At 27.6% G+C, this 18,184-nt stretch overlaps 1 protein-coding gene and 1 non-coding gene across 2 annotated transcripts; both read right to left on the bottom strand.

Moving 5' to 3' along the window:
- Window positions 1-371: 371 nt before the first annotated feature.
- LOC8280392 (polygalacturonase QRT3) lies at window positions 372-17,517 on the bottom strand. Its single transcript, XM_048373115.1, has 4 exons — window positions 17,404-17,517; window positions 4,912-5,193; window positions 4,517-4,744; window positions 372-1,514 (listed from the first exon to the last, which is right to left on the bottom strand). The coding sequence occupies exons 1-4, from the start codon at window positions 17,515-17,517 to the stop codon at window positions 426-428; spliced, it is 1,713 nt and encodes a 570-aa protein (XP_048229072.1). The 3' UTR covers window positions 372-425.
- Window positions 16,784-16,891, bottom strand: LOC112536760. Its single transcript, XR_003080719.1, has one exon. It is a non-coding gene; the product is annotated as a small nucleolar RNA R71 (small nucleolar RNA).
- Window positions 17,518-18,184: the final 667 nt, after the last annotated feature.

The raw sequence follows: 18,184 nt of genomic DNA, 5'->3' as shown, positions 1-18,184 counted from the left end.
ACGAAAAACATTCAGTATCAATTAGAAAGTAACTTCTTTGGCATTTTTAGCTATGGGAATTGAAATTTTTTTGAATTCTAAAGTCCCTTCATTTCCCATTCATTCATTTTAATAAAGGTAAAGAGATATTTAATTTTATTACATAGAAAATAATAACCATCTCATTTATATTTATTCGATTTTTGTCGTGATATATAATATATTTATAAAATCGTTATATATTACACCCATAAATATAAGTGAATTTATATAGCATTACCCTTATTAGACATTACATAGCTGTAATTAATAAAATAAAATAGAAAAGGTTTTCCAATTGTGAAAAGAATTAAAAAAGAAGCAGCATATCATTATGATATGAAGACAAGACGTCCATGAAATCCTGTTGGCTTTATTTGCTTGATTGAATAGAAGAACTTTAATCTTTACATAACAATATTACCTTCTCCAACCAAATTATACTGATCAACAACTACAGATATCACACCATTAACTGCTTTATCACTCTCCACAACCACCACATTTTTTGACACACCTGTCACTCTATGAACTACTGGGAACCCTTGAGCACTACTGGTGTAAAATGAGTACTGAAAATGATTAATCTTGTCAGGAAACAACAAAACAGGTGAAAAATCAGCTACCCATTTAGTTCCATTTCCGCCAACTGTCAGTCTCCCTACAGTTGATCTCAAGCTCATGCCATTTACATTGTTATGGTCAATCACCACTTGATCAATGCTGCTAAATAACCCATCTAATTTGACTATAGGGAACATATGTTTTGGGTTCCCATTGAACATGTTATTCACTATATTTAACCCAGAAATCTTACCATTGATAGCTTTCAACACCACATTCCCATCCCCCAAAAATAGCCCATTGGTAACATGAACTTGGACTGGGTCTTCCATTACTATACTGTTATAATCTAAGTAACAATTATCTACCCTTGTCAGTGCTGCATATTGTTTCACCAAAATTCCTACACCACCCCAATACGTTGCCTTGTTATAGCAATGTATTCCTGTTAAAATATTAGCCTGGCCTCTTAATAACACACCAATGGCAGCTGAAAATATTGCGACATCTGTGATGGCGTTGTCATTGCTGGCAAGATCAATGGCAGTGCCTGTGAAATCTTTCTCCCCTGAATCTCCACCAACTGTGGAATGCTGTCCTAAGAAGCAACCTGATATGAAGGTTTCGTGTCCTTTCTGGACCAGAATTCCTTGGGTTTTGAAGTGGAGAAAGAAGCAGTTGTCGATGCGAATCCTTGCTGAATCGATTATGAGAATTCCTCCGCCTCTGTATCTTGAATCGAAAAGAATGTCCCTGAAGGTTATGTCTTCGTAGTAGATTCCTACACTTTGGTCTTTACGATCAGTAATGCTGCGGGGGTCGAGATGAAAGGAATGTGTTCTATCAGATAGCTTGGAGTTTGGGGACCATACTTGTATCAGATGTTCATCATCAGGAAATGTGTCTGATGCCCTTAAGGTTCCTCCTTCTACCTGATGAAAATATCATGCATCTTCATAGAACCGTTTTAATCAATTAAGTGATTATCTATTATTACTATAATGAGTTTTATTACAAAAGTTTTAAATTGTTCAAACTTTTTTAACAATTTTAATTGGTTTTTTAATTTTAGTAAAAATAGTTTTAATTATAAAATCATTTATAATTTTAGTCAATTTTGGATGTTGGTCAAAATTGTATAAATTTAACAGTAATTTTGTTTAATACGTCATACTAACATCATCCTTTTCTTCTTTTTCAAAAAAATATTACATCATCCTATTTGGACCAAAATGTAAATATGAACTAAATTGTCAATAATTTTACAATTCAAACTATTTTTTATTAAATTAAAAGGTTCAGCTATTGTCAGAAGTCATATAGATCATATGTATGGCATCATAATAATAAATAGTTATACAATACTGAACTGGGAAAAGAATTTAATGGGTTCATTTATTTTTTACATTGGAAGTTGGTATCTGAAATAATAGTAAATTGTGCTGAAGCTTTTGGAGGGAAATTGAAGTCCAGGTTAAGTTACAGTTGGAAAGTGGTAATTTTTCAGAGGATTTTGAAGTGAAGGTAGAAGCATATAAATAGTCATATATTTGTTTTAACTTTAAAAAAAAAAAAAAAAAACTATATGTCCTCCTACGTACACTTTTATTATTTCTGATAATTATCTTTTTTGCATTTCTTTTCTCCGTGTCGAGTCGGTAAATTCGTGCGCGATGGCATATTCTTTAACGAAAGTGTAAATAAATTTTTTATTAAATTTTTAGATAATTTTCATATATAATTTTACTTTTCTAATACGGAGTCTTCGTATTTTTATTTTTAGAAATATTAATTTTTTTGAGATTTGTTATTTAAAATTTAATTAGAAATAAATGTTCAAAATATTTATGTCATCTAATTTAATTTATTATTTTAGTTAAGAATATTTATAAAATTAATCAAGTTACAAATATATTAGTAAAATATACAAGTACTAATGATAAATGAAATATTTGTTAAAAAATAACTATATTTGAGATACATATAAAAATAAATATTATATATATATATATATATATATATATATATATATATATATTCGATATAAAAAAAATATAGGAGACAAGTATTTAAAAATATTAATGTAAATATTAATATAAAAAACTCAAAAAATATTTACATTCTCATTAATCGAGCGTATATACCGTTATAAAAGATGTAATGCTAATATAAATACAAGTATAAGGATTTAGTGTGTACAAGTAAAAGTACAAGAGATACTTGTCAAACTAAAATAAAAATTATAGGGGCAAATTATGTATTCTCCTTAACTTTAGATGCATAAAAGGGAGTAACACACAACATAAGAGGACAACTGAGACCCAAACTCACATGCAAGGATGCAAAAAAGTGACCTGAAAATCCTCAAAGTTTCTTTGACGAGATCCATTGTCTTCTGTAATTAAGGGTAACGCGACAACTGTAGTTTCTTTTCCTTCTTTTAATGTGGTAACTTCTATGTTATGTTTATAGTAAATTATTTTGGGATAAGTATAATAAAGTTTTTTTTGGTCTGTTTTATAATTTAGTACGAGTTTTTTTTAGATAAGAAGATGTATATGATTATAAATTGTGATAATATGAAGAAAAAAATATCTCACTACTAAAAGATCTTAATTCATAAAAATTTAGTCATTTTCACTTCGATCAGCCATCATTATTATATTGCATATATATAATAATATGTATTTAGAGTTTAATAATTTCTAATTTCGCTATTCAACCGTCAAATCACGATTTAAAAAGTATCGATCCGATGAAATCAAATTAACAGTCAAACAACAACCCTAAATTCATATTATCATTACGAGCAATATGATAATGATTATTAATCGGATTAAAATCAGTTGAATCCTTTTGAATCGACACTTTTTAACAATGAGTCTTTTTTTGTCACAATTTGTAACCACATACATACTTCTTTTTTATCTGAAAGAATAACACAAACTAAAAATTAAAAAATAATAAAATCGCATGATACTTTTTTACTTATCCCAATTTTCTTTATATTTGGGGCTAAAAAGGATAACATTGTCATAACTTATGGCTTTAATGTTCAAATTGACTCAAAACTCGAATTGAAGTAAAATTAAAATAATACTATTTTTTTCTATGAATTACGTCTAATAGTTTAATGAGTAATAAATATAGAATACATATCACTTTTTCATTATCTAAATATAAAATATTTAAAATATACATTGTCCACTGCCTAATTTGTGATTCGTCAATGATTTAAAATATGCACCTCGTATTTAATGAATTTAAAATACTAAAAATACAAGTTAAATATATCTAGAAATTGAATGCAACACTCTAATCATGTGATAATGTAATATTCAAACAAATAATCTCATATTAAAAATATTAATTTATCATCTAAATTCTTAACATTTATATGTTCTAGTAATTGGATTAAATGATAATCATTATCTTGTACTACTAAAGTAGAAGTATTAGTTTAATTTGTAATTATAAGCATATTTGATCCAACTGCCTTTTTTCTTTTTTCTCTCCCATTTTATTTATAATTTATACTTAATTTTTTAATTAAACTAGTGATTTTAAAACCTGGCGCTCACTCCAGTCCAATAGTGTATGGGCTAAGACACTGGATGAGCAAACTTTACTCTTAAAAAACAATCATACAGCAGTCACTCATTATGTTTTAATACTGGAACTCAATCTTGATCGACTACATGTGAAACAGACCTACTAATGAACAAGCCAGGTTAACCATCAGGCTTTAATCTGGTGGTCAGACGCTTAGTGTTAGGAGTTCGAGACTTCTTCTTTTTAAATATGGCGATTTATTCTCTATTTTATAAAAAAAATTACCTGTAATACTCTAACACTCTTAACACATTAATATGCTAACAAAAGAAAAAGGCAGGTGTAAATAGAAAAGACAAAGAGATGGAAGTGATAGACTAACCACAACATTGCCACCACCAGAAGCAGGAAACCTAAGTGGCTTGCTGATTTTGTAGTTTCCACCTTGCAAATCTATTACAACACCCCCCAAGTCATTGACACCAGGCAGCAATTCTAACCCATTTTGCATCTTAAAGGCATCATTCAGTGCACCCAGGATGGCATCACTGCTCTCTTTTATTCCAGTGGGATCAGCACCATACCCAATTGGATAGAACACTCTCCCATTCTTCATCAACAGTACAACCAAAAAGAAAAAGAAAAAAAAATAAGAGAACCCATCAAGATAAATATATATACACAAACAGAGAAACACTAAGTTAATCCCAAAAGGAAAAAAAAAAATATATATATATATATATAGTTTTTTGGATCTTGAAGTGACCTTTTGGTTACCTGTTTAGTTTCTGGAGCTTGGAGGGACAATGGAAAATGCTGTTGAGTTTCTTGAAGCTTTGCTTCCATTCTTCTTAGCTTGTGCTGCCTCATGGAATAAGAAGATGTTTCTTGTACCAAAACTAGTAAAATCAAGCACATTACTGGAAAGGGTCTCATTGTTTTCATCTCCAATTTTTTTTCCTCTGGGTGAGTAAAAGAATTGCTAACAGAGAGAGAGAGAGAGAGAGAGAGAGAGAGATTTATAGTTCTTGGGCCGGTCTCAGTCTTGGCATGAGTAATCTTTATATATGTATATATAGACTATGTATTGTCTTCCACCTAAAAATTGTTGAATCAAATAAAAAAAAGAAACTAATTAAATTTTGTATACTGAAATAGGTAAAGTATGTATAAAGAAATTATTTTGTAAGTATAGCCTTTATTTTGCAACCATAATTAAGAAAAGTACATCAAAATAGACAAATATAAAAGTTGCATACACCTAATAATATCATATACAATAATAAAGTTAAATTTCCTACCAAAAGGAAATTATACTGAGAATGTGATTCAATTATAAAGATGAAATTAACATTTTAAAATGCCAAAGACTTGGACGGAAATTAAAGGCAAAAAGAGAAAGAAAAAGGCAAAGAAAAGAAAAGATAGAGTTAATTTAAAAAATATCAAATGATTTTATAATCCTGAATTTTTGTTATTTAATCACTTATAATTTTTAATATAATTTTTTTAATATACATTCGACTCTCCTATATTCAATATATAATAAATTAACAAATCTCTATATTAATTAATATACTTTTGAGAAACTAACTTTTTTTTAGATAATTAAATTTAAGAAATTAATAATTTTAATATTTTATAATTTTTTATTTATTAAATATATTAATTATAAGAGAGTCACTGTATGATTTTTTTTTTTTTAATAAGTCGATGTATTTTATATGTAGGTATTTAGATATTAACACAAATAACATAACTAGATATTTACTAAATTAAATTAAAAATTAAAATATTAAATTGAGTAATACGTGTGAGTTTTTATTTGGAATGGCATTTTAAAGAAAGCAGGAAAAGAGGAAGAAAATGCTGGAAACTATATATATATATATATATATATATATATATTCATATCTGAACTGTAAAGCTTTTCCTTGTCAGGTGCTGATGGGATCTTCATGGTTTGTTTCCTCTTCTTTTATTGGTTTTAACATTTTCTTTACAAGTGGTTTGCTGCTATTTTTAGTTAGTGCACGAAACTTGATAAAAGAAACATGAAGACCTCAGGTAGGCAAATTAAAGTGGCAATTAATTGGTTAGGTAGTTGAGGACATAGTTTTAATTGCAATGCCTGTGATTGCCATCTGCTATTTAAGTGAACAAAGTCTGGTTCTGGTGTAGACATTGGATGAGGTGATGTTAAGCTTGCAATTTTACCCTTTTCTTTTTCTTTCCAACAGAAATCTTACCTTTTCATCCCTGTTAATTTTGTTGGTGCCCCTTTACTGCTGGATAAACTTTTTAAGTTTAATCCAAGAACTTAACTGATAGAAAGTTTTATTTTAATCTTCAAATTTGTCATAATTTGATTTTTATTTTATACATATATGTAATATAGATCATGTCTTAACCATAATTTCTCGCTAGGATTACTAAAAAATACATTCGTCGCTTTTTTTTATAAATTCTACTTTTTCCATTTTATATTAACTATTATTTTTTAATAGTTTAATTGAATTAAAAAAAATATTTAACAGGATTTATTGTAGAAAAGAAACTAGATAAATTAGACTAAATTATTATTTTTTTAAATATTGTAAGGTTTATTACACTTATTTCAACACAAGAATAGAATAGAAAAGAAATTAATATTGTATTGGATATATAAAAGTGACAGATAATTGAAATTTTCTTTTAGCACAATGCTAAATTGCTAGAATCTAGCCGACTAGAATTCTAGAAACATGCATTTAATCTTGAAATATTAGATTTTCTTTTAAGACTGCAATAACCTTTTATTAAATTTAGTTGAAATATTAGATTTAAAATTTTTAGTTAAAATATATATTTTGTTCTCTCACCTCATTTAATTCATGTTATGTTTTCAAGAGAACTCATTTAGTTAATAATTTAACACAATTTAAAGAAGAAAAATTATGTAAGAAGTTATTCATAAACATAAAATATTCTCTTTGAAGTTTAAATAAAAGAATAATAATTTACATCCTACTCGGATTTTGAAAAAAATAATAATATTGAAATTTCGTGAAATACTCTGCAATTAAATTTTAAATGACGTCAGAATTTTCTACTTACTAGAATCCAGTTTAAGGGATTCAATACGACATGTGGGAAGAATTGATTCGATATCCAATTCATTGATTAGTACATACTTTTAGATGTTACAATTAAATTATGCTATGCTAAGAAGTTAAAAGTAATTAAACATTATTTTTTAAAATAAGTCCCATAAATTATTAGATTAAATATTATTTTCTTTTAAAATTTGATTTAATATACAAGTTCGTTTATGTATTTTTTTTATTTAAAAAATATTTTAATTTTTACTATTCTTTTATTTTTAATAAAAAATTAAATTAATAATTTAAAATCTTAATTTAATTCTTAAATTATTTACGAACATCAAATCTATCCAAGAATTTATTATAATATATGTTTGAGTAGAAAGCACTATTATGCCCGTGAGGCCCAATTGTCTTTTCCTTCCAGATTGAGACTGAGAAAAGAGCATCTTTAGTCTCTCCATCGGTAGCATCCCTTCTTATTTGATTGATTTAAATGATAAACTTTTTTTATCTAATTAATATTTTTTTCATTTCATTTTAATTTATTAATTTAATTTTTATTTATTGATTTTATTAATATTTATACAAATTATTAAATGAGTATTAAATTATTTTTTAAATTTATTTTTATCGTAATATATATAAATATGCAAAAGAGAGAAAAACAAATTTACTAAAAATATTTTATCAATTATTTAATTAAATAGATTAATTAAATTAATTATTAATTAATTTTATTAATAAAATATTTTATTGATTTAGTCTAATTTTTGAAGTCCAACCCTATTAGTATTTAACATTAATAGTAAAGTAAATTTTTTAACTAATTAAAGTTTTGATTAAAGTTGGCAACTTGGCATTAACCCACCTATTTAAATAATTAAATAATAATTTTTATATTTTAAATTACAAAATAAAAAATTAAAAATAATAAGTTTTAAATATATAAATTTTAAATATCAACGGAAAAATACAGTAATTACTTTTTTTATTGCAAAGTTAATAAAGGGACAAAATTGCAAAACTAAAGACTTGGAAACCAGCTTTATGCAACTCCAAGAAGTCTAAAGAGAATGATCGGTGGCTATAACTGTTGCTCTTAATCATTCCATTAAATCTTATGTTGTTACAGATAATAAGTTACATAAATTCAAAGATTTCTTTTGATAAATAGTGGTTGATGTTAGTTTCTTAAATAGTTATTAATGATATAATTTATTTTTAATTTTATAATATATTTTTATTGATTAAAATTAATAAAAATAGCTTATACTAATTTAAAAATATTATAGTTAATGTTATTTAACTCAATTATATTTACTATTAAAAATATTTATAAAAGTTATTTTAAAAATATTATCTTAAAATAATAATTATTTATCATAATTATAAAAAATTAATTATATGAAATAAACTTAAAATAAATTATTATTAATAAATTTTAGTACGGATAATATTGTCTAAATAAATAAAAATATTAAATTAACTATCAAGTGATAAGAAAAAGTTCTAAAATATAGTTGATAGAATCAGTAGCTAATTGACACTAAATTAATTATTAGCTACTGATTGTTAAATCTTACCAAATGGAAAATAACTGATTGAGACTAAATTAGTTATCAGCTACTGATTGTTAAATCTTACCAAATGGAATATACCTGTTGAGTGAGAAACAACTAACAGCTGCACACGATCTATAAACCAAACATTCACTAAGGTCGCACGCATCATCTAATTATAATTGTGTTTTTATTTAATAATAATTCATTATCTTTACATTGATATTCATAGTACACTTGCAATACCGGTCATAAAATATCAACTTATGTATCTAATATCAAGTTAAACTATTTAAATTTATATGTAAAACATATAAATAAAAAGAATTCTTCACCTAAAAAGAGATTTAATTATTATTAACACAAATAATATTAATAATGACTTCAATATATTTTAGATATCTAAACTTAAATAGAATATTAGAATTAAAAGGCTTAGTTTTATAAATTTCTTAAACTATTTGATATATTTTATATATTAAGATAAATCACTTGTGTATAAATTTTTAAATTAAATTAAAATGCTTTTAAAATATTAGTGAATATTGAATTTTTGTAGTAATATATTAAATTATTTATTGCTAAGCATAAAAATTGATCAATATAAATTTTATGAGGTATAAATAAATTAATTTGCAAATGAATCTACTATAGTTTAAGGATTCTATCATTATCTTAACACTAAGAATGTTTATGATGATAAAATAAAAAAATATATAATATTTTATATTTTAAGTGGTTGAGAGTCAAATATTTAATATTCACGTATATAACACATGCAAATAAAAAAAATACTTTTTACATTACAAAACATAATCCAATTTTAATTTTATTCTTGGATTAAAATTTTATTAAATTTTTTAATAAAATTTCTAAACTAGAATGTTAATTACTTTTTAAAATAACAAAAACAATAATCGAAAATGAGAAAAATGTTAACACTAAAAGAGACATTTCTAATTTTTAATTTTTACTCGCATGGTAATAATAAATATAAGTACTACAAGAGTTAATTGATTATATTTTTATAGTTTTATTAGATAACTAATTTATTCAATATATTATTTTAATATACTAATAATTAATTTTATTTTATGACTTTTCAACTAATTTGATTGTGATAGATTAGAATAGATGTAATTATATAATATTATATTTATATAAACATATTTCAGTAATAAATAAATGTAAACATAATAGTATAAAAATAAAATATTTTATTAAAATATTTTCTGCAATAAAAGAATAATTATAAGTTTAAAAAAGTTAGTTACAAAGATTTCTAATTATTAATTAAATCATGCACTTTATACTTTTTAACTATTTTATCTAATTATTTTAAAATTTTAAAATAAATACCTATACTTTCATTTATTTTTAAAAATAATTTTCGGTAATAATTGTTAAAATTTTGCAATGAAGAAGATGATATTACAAGTCAATTCTACTTATTAACACAAAAAGTAGTAAGTCAATAAAAGAATTTGTTGCATTTAGATATAAAATATATGAAAGAACATGTGTGAGATTTTTAATGGTTTTATTATTAAGTTTAGGATAAACTATTTTTACTAATCTATAACTTATTACATATGAACATGCGTGATAACAAAAATTTAATGCCATAAAAAGTAAGAATATATATTTTATAAAAATTATAAAATTATCCTCAAAAGCAATTTAAAAAAAATATTCATAGAAATGTCAAAACCTATAAATAAAAATTACACTAAATTTCTTTATGCAAAATAAAAATTTAGTTTTTTATTTTTTCTATTGAAATTTACAAAACTAAAATTATATATCATTAGAATTATTAAATAAATATAAATATTAAACCATTAATATACTTTTCCTTTAGAGAAATTAATATAATTTTAATTAAGCAAATTAAAATACCTTAAGTGCTAATGTAATTTCTCAAAAAAATTATATTAATTTTAATTATCTCTTATTACGGATAAATAAAATAAAATAAATATAAATTTAATTATAAGTATTACAAATAATTAAATAAATAAATAAATTATCTCATTTACAATGAGACAATTGTAAGACAAGTTCTTTTCATTTTACAACACATATCTCAAGCATTACTTTTATGGATGGATGATATTCTAAAGGGAAGGAAAGAAAGTAGAAGGAGAATTAGTTTCAGTTGTATTTGGTTAATAAAATTTCTTAGGAGTGGAAAGAAATTGAAAGAGAATAATCTTCCTTTATTTTTTTTATAGAAGTTGAGATTGATTATACCCCAATTTAGTATGTAAAGAATTTTATTTTGTAAAAAGAAATTAAAATCTAATTAATTATCTTTTTTATCTCTATTATTATAATAAAAAATTTTAAAATTAATTAATTCCTTTTTTTTCCTTTAATGATTATTTTTGTATAGTCAAATACAACAAGGTCAATATGTTTTCTTCCCTTCTTTTCAACTCCCTTCCCTTTCCTTGCATAGTGTTAAACTTTTTTTATTCAAATATAATATATACATTATAACTAATATGAGAATGACACGTATATATAAATATTTTATATTTTGATGTTAAATGATTGACGTATATACTATATTTTTTAAAATTAATGATTATTACATCATTTGTTCATCGATTTGATTTATATATGGAAATATACATCATATACCTAAATAAAAAATTCTCATTTTCTTTAACATACCATATATAAATATATTTTCAATCTAAGAAAAACGTATTAAACGACATTCAAAATATGAAAACAGAAAAGTCCATGTTTGAAGAGTTGGTACTTATTATTTCCAAAATATTTTTCACATCAGAATCTTAAACCTGAATGTGTGTGTATCAATGGTCAAAACAAGGAGGCTGCTCACCAACTCTAACCGAATGAAAGATGACTATTAATGCCCATGAATAACATGGGAAGGCTTACTTGAACTCTAATTTCTCAACTGATACACCTGTTTGCTATGTTGTATTACTCGTTTTCCATGATCAGGACTTTTCTGGGAACTATTAGCCTAACCATTTCTCTCCTTTCTTGGAATGTTTCATGTGAAATTTGGTTTTTCTCTAGTTTCCATGATTAAATTGACTGCTATCGGGCTCGCACTTCTGACTTTTGTTTAATTAATAAATTGATTTATTTTTAAGCAATAAAGACTAACTTGTTTTTCTCAAAACTCAGTTTTTAAATTAGAAAAAACATTCTAAAATATGCTTTTATCCATCTCAATACTAAATGGATTGATCGGTCTAAATTATGTATAGATATTTAAGGATATTTTAAAGCTTTTGTCACGACCCCATCTGTGGGCCCATGACCGGCACTAGGGAATGGGTAGGCGTAAGGCCACTGAATCCCGTAGTAAGCCTGACACTCACTAACTCAATTAAATTTCATCTCATTTTACTGATGCCATGATTATCTTAACAATTATATTTTACATAATTAATTCGGTCTACCAGAAGAATTAGGCGAGATCCGAAACTACAGAAAATTTCAACTGGTATATCTACTATTTCTACTGCGAAGAATCTAAAAATTTACAAATTTACATACCAAATCAAATATATCACCTAATGATGAAGGAGTTGGGTTACTAGATAAGAGTCGCGGGAAGACTAACAGTCACAAATCTGAAAAATAGTGAAAATAAGACTGTCAGTCTCAAAAGTGAGTTAAAATCATATATTTAAAAACATTTGTATATACTTCGATCATACATTTATTTAATTTGAAATAAACATAAGTCATGTAAAAACATTCGTGTCATGCCATGCTTAAACAAAATAATTTTCATACACAACGGGACGGAGTACTTCAGTAGAACCCTAATCTCAGCATTAACATTCGATCAATCTTAACACTGACATCTCGACTAACGTCAACTCAAATATCTCAACTCTCTCATTCCAACAAAACTGGCGCCCAAAGAGCGAAGCTCGATCGAGGACCTTACCTCCAGTCTGGTCACTTATCTTAGTCTTTCGGCTTTCTTAATCCAATAAGTCTAGCGCCCAGAGAGCAAGCTCGATCAAGGTCCTTACCTCCAGCCTGAACACTTGATTTCCAACTAAGCCGGCGCCTAGAGAGCAAGCTCAATCAGGGATCTTACCTCCGGCAAACACACTCTACTAAACCCAGAGAGCAATGCTCGATCAGGGCAAGTCCCAATCTTTACCTTTCAAATTTACCTATTTACTATTTTCCATCACTCTCGGACCTATACCGGTACACTCATCAACCTAATGTGTTCTACTGTCGTCCCATCCCGTGTCATCACAAAATCAATAAAAATCGTAATGCGGAAAATGAAATATGCATAAACAGTACATAACAAATTAGTCAAAATATTAATCATTAAATCAAAGATATCATATAAAATATTAGCATGACACACGTAAGTAGATATATGACTTTAACTCACAGCTTTGGCGACCTCCTAGCTCTTCTCCGGTGCCTCGGTTGGAGCGAGCCGAACAGACAGATTATCTAATCACAGGATAATAATTTATCAAAACGCGAAAACAATTAACCATTAACCCTAGGTCTAGATTCCTAGGACTAACTGTCTAAGAATCTTGACTTGGGTAAATTCTACCGAAAATTCGGCAGAACCTCCCCTAAAACACGGACGTTTACCCCCCGTAAAACGGGTCCAGGACCTGCCAGAAAAACACTACAAATATCCAACAATTCATACAACGGGAGTCGGGTCCCAAGACTTTACTATTTTTCCGACTCCACCACACAACACAAAAATCACGACTACGGTAGGCAGTCCGATAAATAATTATTTTTGACTCACAAAAGTTTTCTAATATTCAACACAATTCAATAGACACTCAATTAAATCAAAGAATTCTTAAATCAACGGGCCAGAGAAAATTACCGAGACGCTTGATCGCTCGGTCGACTCGCCTCCAGCAGCCGGAATCCGATCCGAACACACCATTGGACTCGAAATGATGCGCTGATGACAATCCCCGCTTCTGATTTTCCGATTCGACTCCTGATCATCGGGAGAGATTTACGGATGATCTCGGCCGTTGATTTGCAAACGAAGTCCGATCGCCACGAAACCGGTGTCATTACGAAGCTTGAGCTGAGGAGAGTCGAGATATGTGCTTCGATCATCCATCCTCCGCCGGAGCTCATCGGAAAAGCCAGAAAATACGGCTGCCACCTACTTCGTCGAAACTCCCTCCTCCGGCCACCAAAGTCGACGCCGCCACTGCCAAAAGGAAGCTCTCAACTCACCGGTCAAAATAAGACCGACCTCGCTGCCAGAGGACACTGGAAACGGCCGGAATGATGCCGATAGGCACAACGCTCCCTTTCTTTTTCGCTGGCCGCCGGCCAAGAAGCCTCGGCCGGCCGGGCGCCTTGACTTGACTCACTGCCCGATCCTCCTCCTTCTCTCTCTCCTCGACATCTTCTTCCTCCTTTTCTTTTCTTTCAATATCGACATTAGGTCCTTATATTTTTCTTTCTTACCTTTTGGTCCCCCAACTTTTTTAATTACTACAATTTCATCCTACAAAAATTCCAATTAACCCCCAAACTTTTTTTAGCCTTTCAATTAAGCCCCTGACTATTTAATTTGGGCCAAATTAGAATTATTGAAAATACACAATTACATATATACCCATCCGACATATTTATTTACAAAAATACCAAACATACAAATTTCTATTAAAATACCATAATAATGAAATTATACTTTTTAGTCCTCATCCCAAAATAAATTTTCAATTTAGTCCTAATACACAATTAAATTAAATAATCAATTTGCTAAATATTTTCCAACTTAAAATTAAATACCACTAGCTAATTAAAATACCAATTTCTCCAAGAAATTTCTTTTATAAAAACATCCTTTACAAATTCTTCCAATATATAATTTTATTTATATATATACATATTTAGAGAAAATTTGGGATGACAAAAAATATAATTATTTCTCAAATAATTTACTTAATTAATTTCTTAAAGATCCAACTAATTGGGTATAGAAAAATAACTCCTTTAATTGTGTAACATTAAAATTTCCATTAAATCATTTCAAATTAAACCAAATAAAAATAAAGTAAAATTAATTTAAATAAAAACTCATTTATTAATTATTATTAATAAAATCATTATTAAAGAAAATTTTTGAGGTATTACAGCTTTAATGTTATATTTCTATATATAAATTAGTGAAAATATGTGTTTTTACCTCACTTAATCTTAATTGTCTATTTTAAGGAATATTACCAAAAAGAGGAAAATATGAAGCTAAAATGTGCTTAATGAGACATGTTCGTGTCAAGGCCCAAGATTAAGAAGCATAGACTGCTAATTACAAGGCCCAAGAGACATTTTAGTCATTTTGTATAATTATTAGGATTTATATTAAGAATTATTTATAGGATAGTATTTAGTGGAGATTAAGATACTTAAAGTCTTATATATTAGATAAACTTATATAAGTATACTTATCTCTATGGAGATTTATAAAGAGGATGACTCTTCTCCATATAAATCTCTGTAAGACCTAATGAAAAAGGAGGAAAAGAGAAGAATAGGAGTTTTCTCCTATCTGCTCTCTACACCTGTCCACCATTATTCTCCCCATAATTCTCTACAGTTCGTTATAAACATTTAGTTTTAGTTTTCATTACTCTTCTTAGGATCTAAAGAGCTGTTCAAGAAGTGGAGACTGAGGACCAATCTTCTTCATACTTGAAGAAATCCTTGATCTAGAGAGAGTTTTTACTTTCTTATTTTTTATCTTTCTATTTAATACCATGATCATTGGATTAAAAATGTTAGGCTAGTTTTCATAAGTGTTTAGTTTAATCTTTTTACTTTTGAATGAACCTTGTTATTTATTTATTTAATGAATGATTTCTTTACCTTTATATCTTTATTAGTTTCAGTTATTATTGTTAGTTAACCATCATATTAATTTAGCAATAGTAATTGTTATGAAAATTTTTAGGTTTAAAAGTATTAGAAACATCATCTTTATTTTAATCTATGTTGGTATAAGAAACCTAGGTTGCATCATTAGTTTGAGTGACTTAGGGAAAAAGGCACATCATCATCTCATTCATTAGATATAGGCTTAAAGTAAAACAAGGAGATTACTAAGTAAAAGGCTAGATTAAATACTGTTTTAACATATAGTTTTAGATTATAAACGTTTGCGTTTGCATTGCATATTTATTTATTGTTTAGTTACTTTACTTTATAACCATTATCCTCTCAAACACACGATTTAGAGTGTTTAGATTTACTTTTATTGTTTTGCGTTGATAATTAATCTCTATAATAAATGGCCTCATAGTTCCCTGAGAGATCGGCCTCGTGGTGAACAATACCTTTACTATAGGAACGGTTCGTGCACTTGCGAGTACTAAAAAAGACACATCAAGTTTTTGGCGCCGTTGCCGAGGAACTGTGTCCAAATTTATTATATTGATTGATTATCGAAAGTTTCTTATGTTTGTTTGTTTATTTTGTATTTTGTGATTTGTTTTTGTTTTGTTTGTAAATTTTATTTTTAAGTTTTTTTTTTTAAATCTGAAATTTTCTTTTGTTTTGTATGCTTAGCAGGAAACAACAAAAAGAAGTTAATATCATGGCAAACCCACAAGGAGAAGTAGGAGCTGAAAGGTAAATGGCTATGAAACATTATGCACTGCCTACAATTGGTAACACTACTTCATGCATAGTTCTAGGTGATGCATCTAGGAATTATGAATTAAAGAACTTTCATTTTAATATGCTTCCTTAATTTTATGGTATGCCTAGTGAGGATGCATTAACATTCATTAGAGAGTTTTATGCTATAGTTCATACTTTCCCATTATCTGGACTAAATGAAGATCAACTAAGAATGAGGTGTTTCCCTTATTCATTAAAAGAAAGAGCAAAGGCTTGGTTAATGACCTTGCCTCCTAATTCTTTGAGAAATTAGGATGAAATTTATCAAAAGTTTATGAGTAGATTTTACTCATAACAAAAGACCAAAGAATTAAAAGCTGAAAGTTCTAATTTTTATCAAAAGAATGCTGAATCTTTTCATGAAGCATGTGATCGCTTCAAATCACTTTTATTACAATGCCCACACCATGGATTCCCACTCTAAATAATCAGCCAATTGTTTTATGATGGGTTGACACAACAATATCAATGTATGGTTGATAATACAGCTGGAGGTGCTATATTAGAAAGGACACCTGATGAGGTTTATGATATCTTTGAGATGTTAAGAGCCAATTCTCAACAAAAGAGTGTGAGGACAAAGAGAATATAAGTAAATGAAGTAGTAGCTAGTAGTGAGATGATAATGCAATTAGTTGAATTGACTAAGCAAGTTAATATACTTACTTCAACAAAAAAACTCACCAAATAATGAGGTATGTGGTATTTATGGTCATAGTGCTAATGTTTGTTCATCTTTTGATAATTACAGAGGAAATATGTATGACCAAACAAATTTGATGAATTCTTATCAACCCATGCATCTTATGAATGACCCTTATTCCAACACATATAATACAGGTTGTAGAAACCATCCAAATTTTTTTTGGAAATACAATGACCAAAACTCACCATAATTTTTGAGAAACCGAAATCAATCTCATTACCAAGACCAATATTCTCAATTCCAAAGGGACTCCAATCCTTTTCTTCAAGATCAAGAACAAACTCTTCGATCTAATGAACAAAGAAGCCAAGTTTGGAAGAAACACTTCAATCATTTTTTATGGCTTCTCATGATAGGATGGAGAGGAATGAGAAAAAGACAGATTCCATTGAGGCTTCATTGAAACGTTTAGAAGCTCAAATGGAACAAATTATTGAAGAGCTTAATAAAAAGGAACTATCAAGTCAACCTGAACAAGCCAATTGCATTACTACTATTAGAAGAGGTGAGGTTGTCGATAATATTACTATGGAAACTGAAAGAAATTCTTCTTCTTATGCAGGTACACCTAAAAATGATGGATTAGTGCAAATCAATAAGGAGAGCATACAAAAGAAAGAAAAAGTAGAGCCTAATCTTAGGCTTGAGAAGAAAGAAAAGGAAGCATTTTATGGACCTGAATTTCATAAGACAGCTCAGCCTTATAGACCCCATATTCCTTTTCTAAAGCAACCCAAAGAGAGCAAAAAGGATAAAAAAAATCTTAAAAGTATTGAGATACTCTCTATGTTAATATTAATTTACCTTTATTGGACGTTATCAAGAATAAGCCAGCTTATGCAAAATTCTTTGAAGAGTTGAACACCAACAAAAGGTGATATGCGAACAACGAAAAAGTACAAGTAGCAAGTGTAATGCTTCAACATCAGTTGCCCCTTAAGATGAAGGATCCTGGTAGCTTCACCATTGATATTACAATAGGTGACAAAAATGATACAAAA

Source organism: Ricinus communis, chromosome 4 (genome assembly GCF_019578655.1).
Source record: "Ricinus communis isolate WT05 ecotype wild-type chromosome 4, ASM1957865v1, whole genome shotgun sequence".
NCBI lineage: Eukaryota > Viridiplantae > Streptophyta > Magnoliopsida > Malpighiales > Euphorbiaceae > Ricinus > Ricinus communis.
The sequence above is the reverse complement of the archived record's forward strand: the minus strand, read 5'-3'. Positions and strand labels throughout refer to the sequence as shown.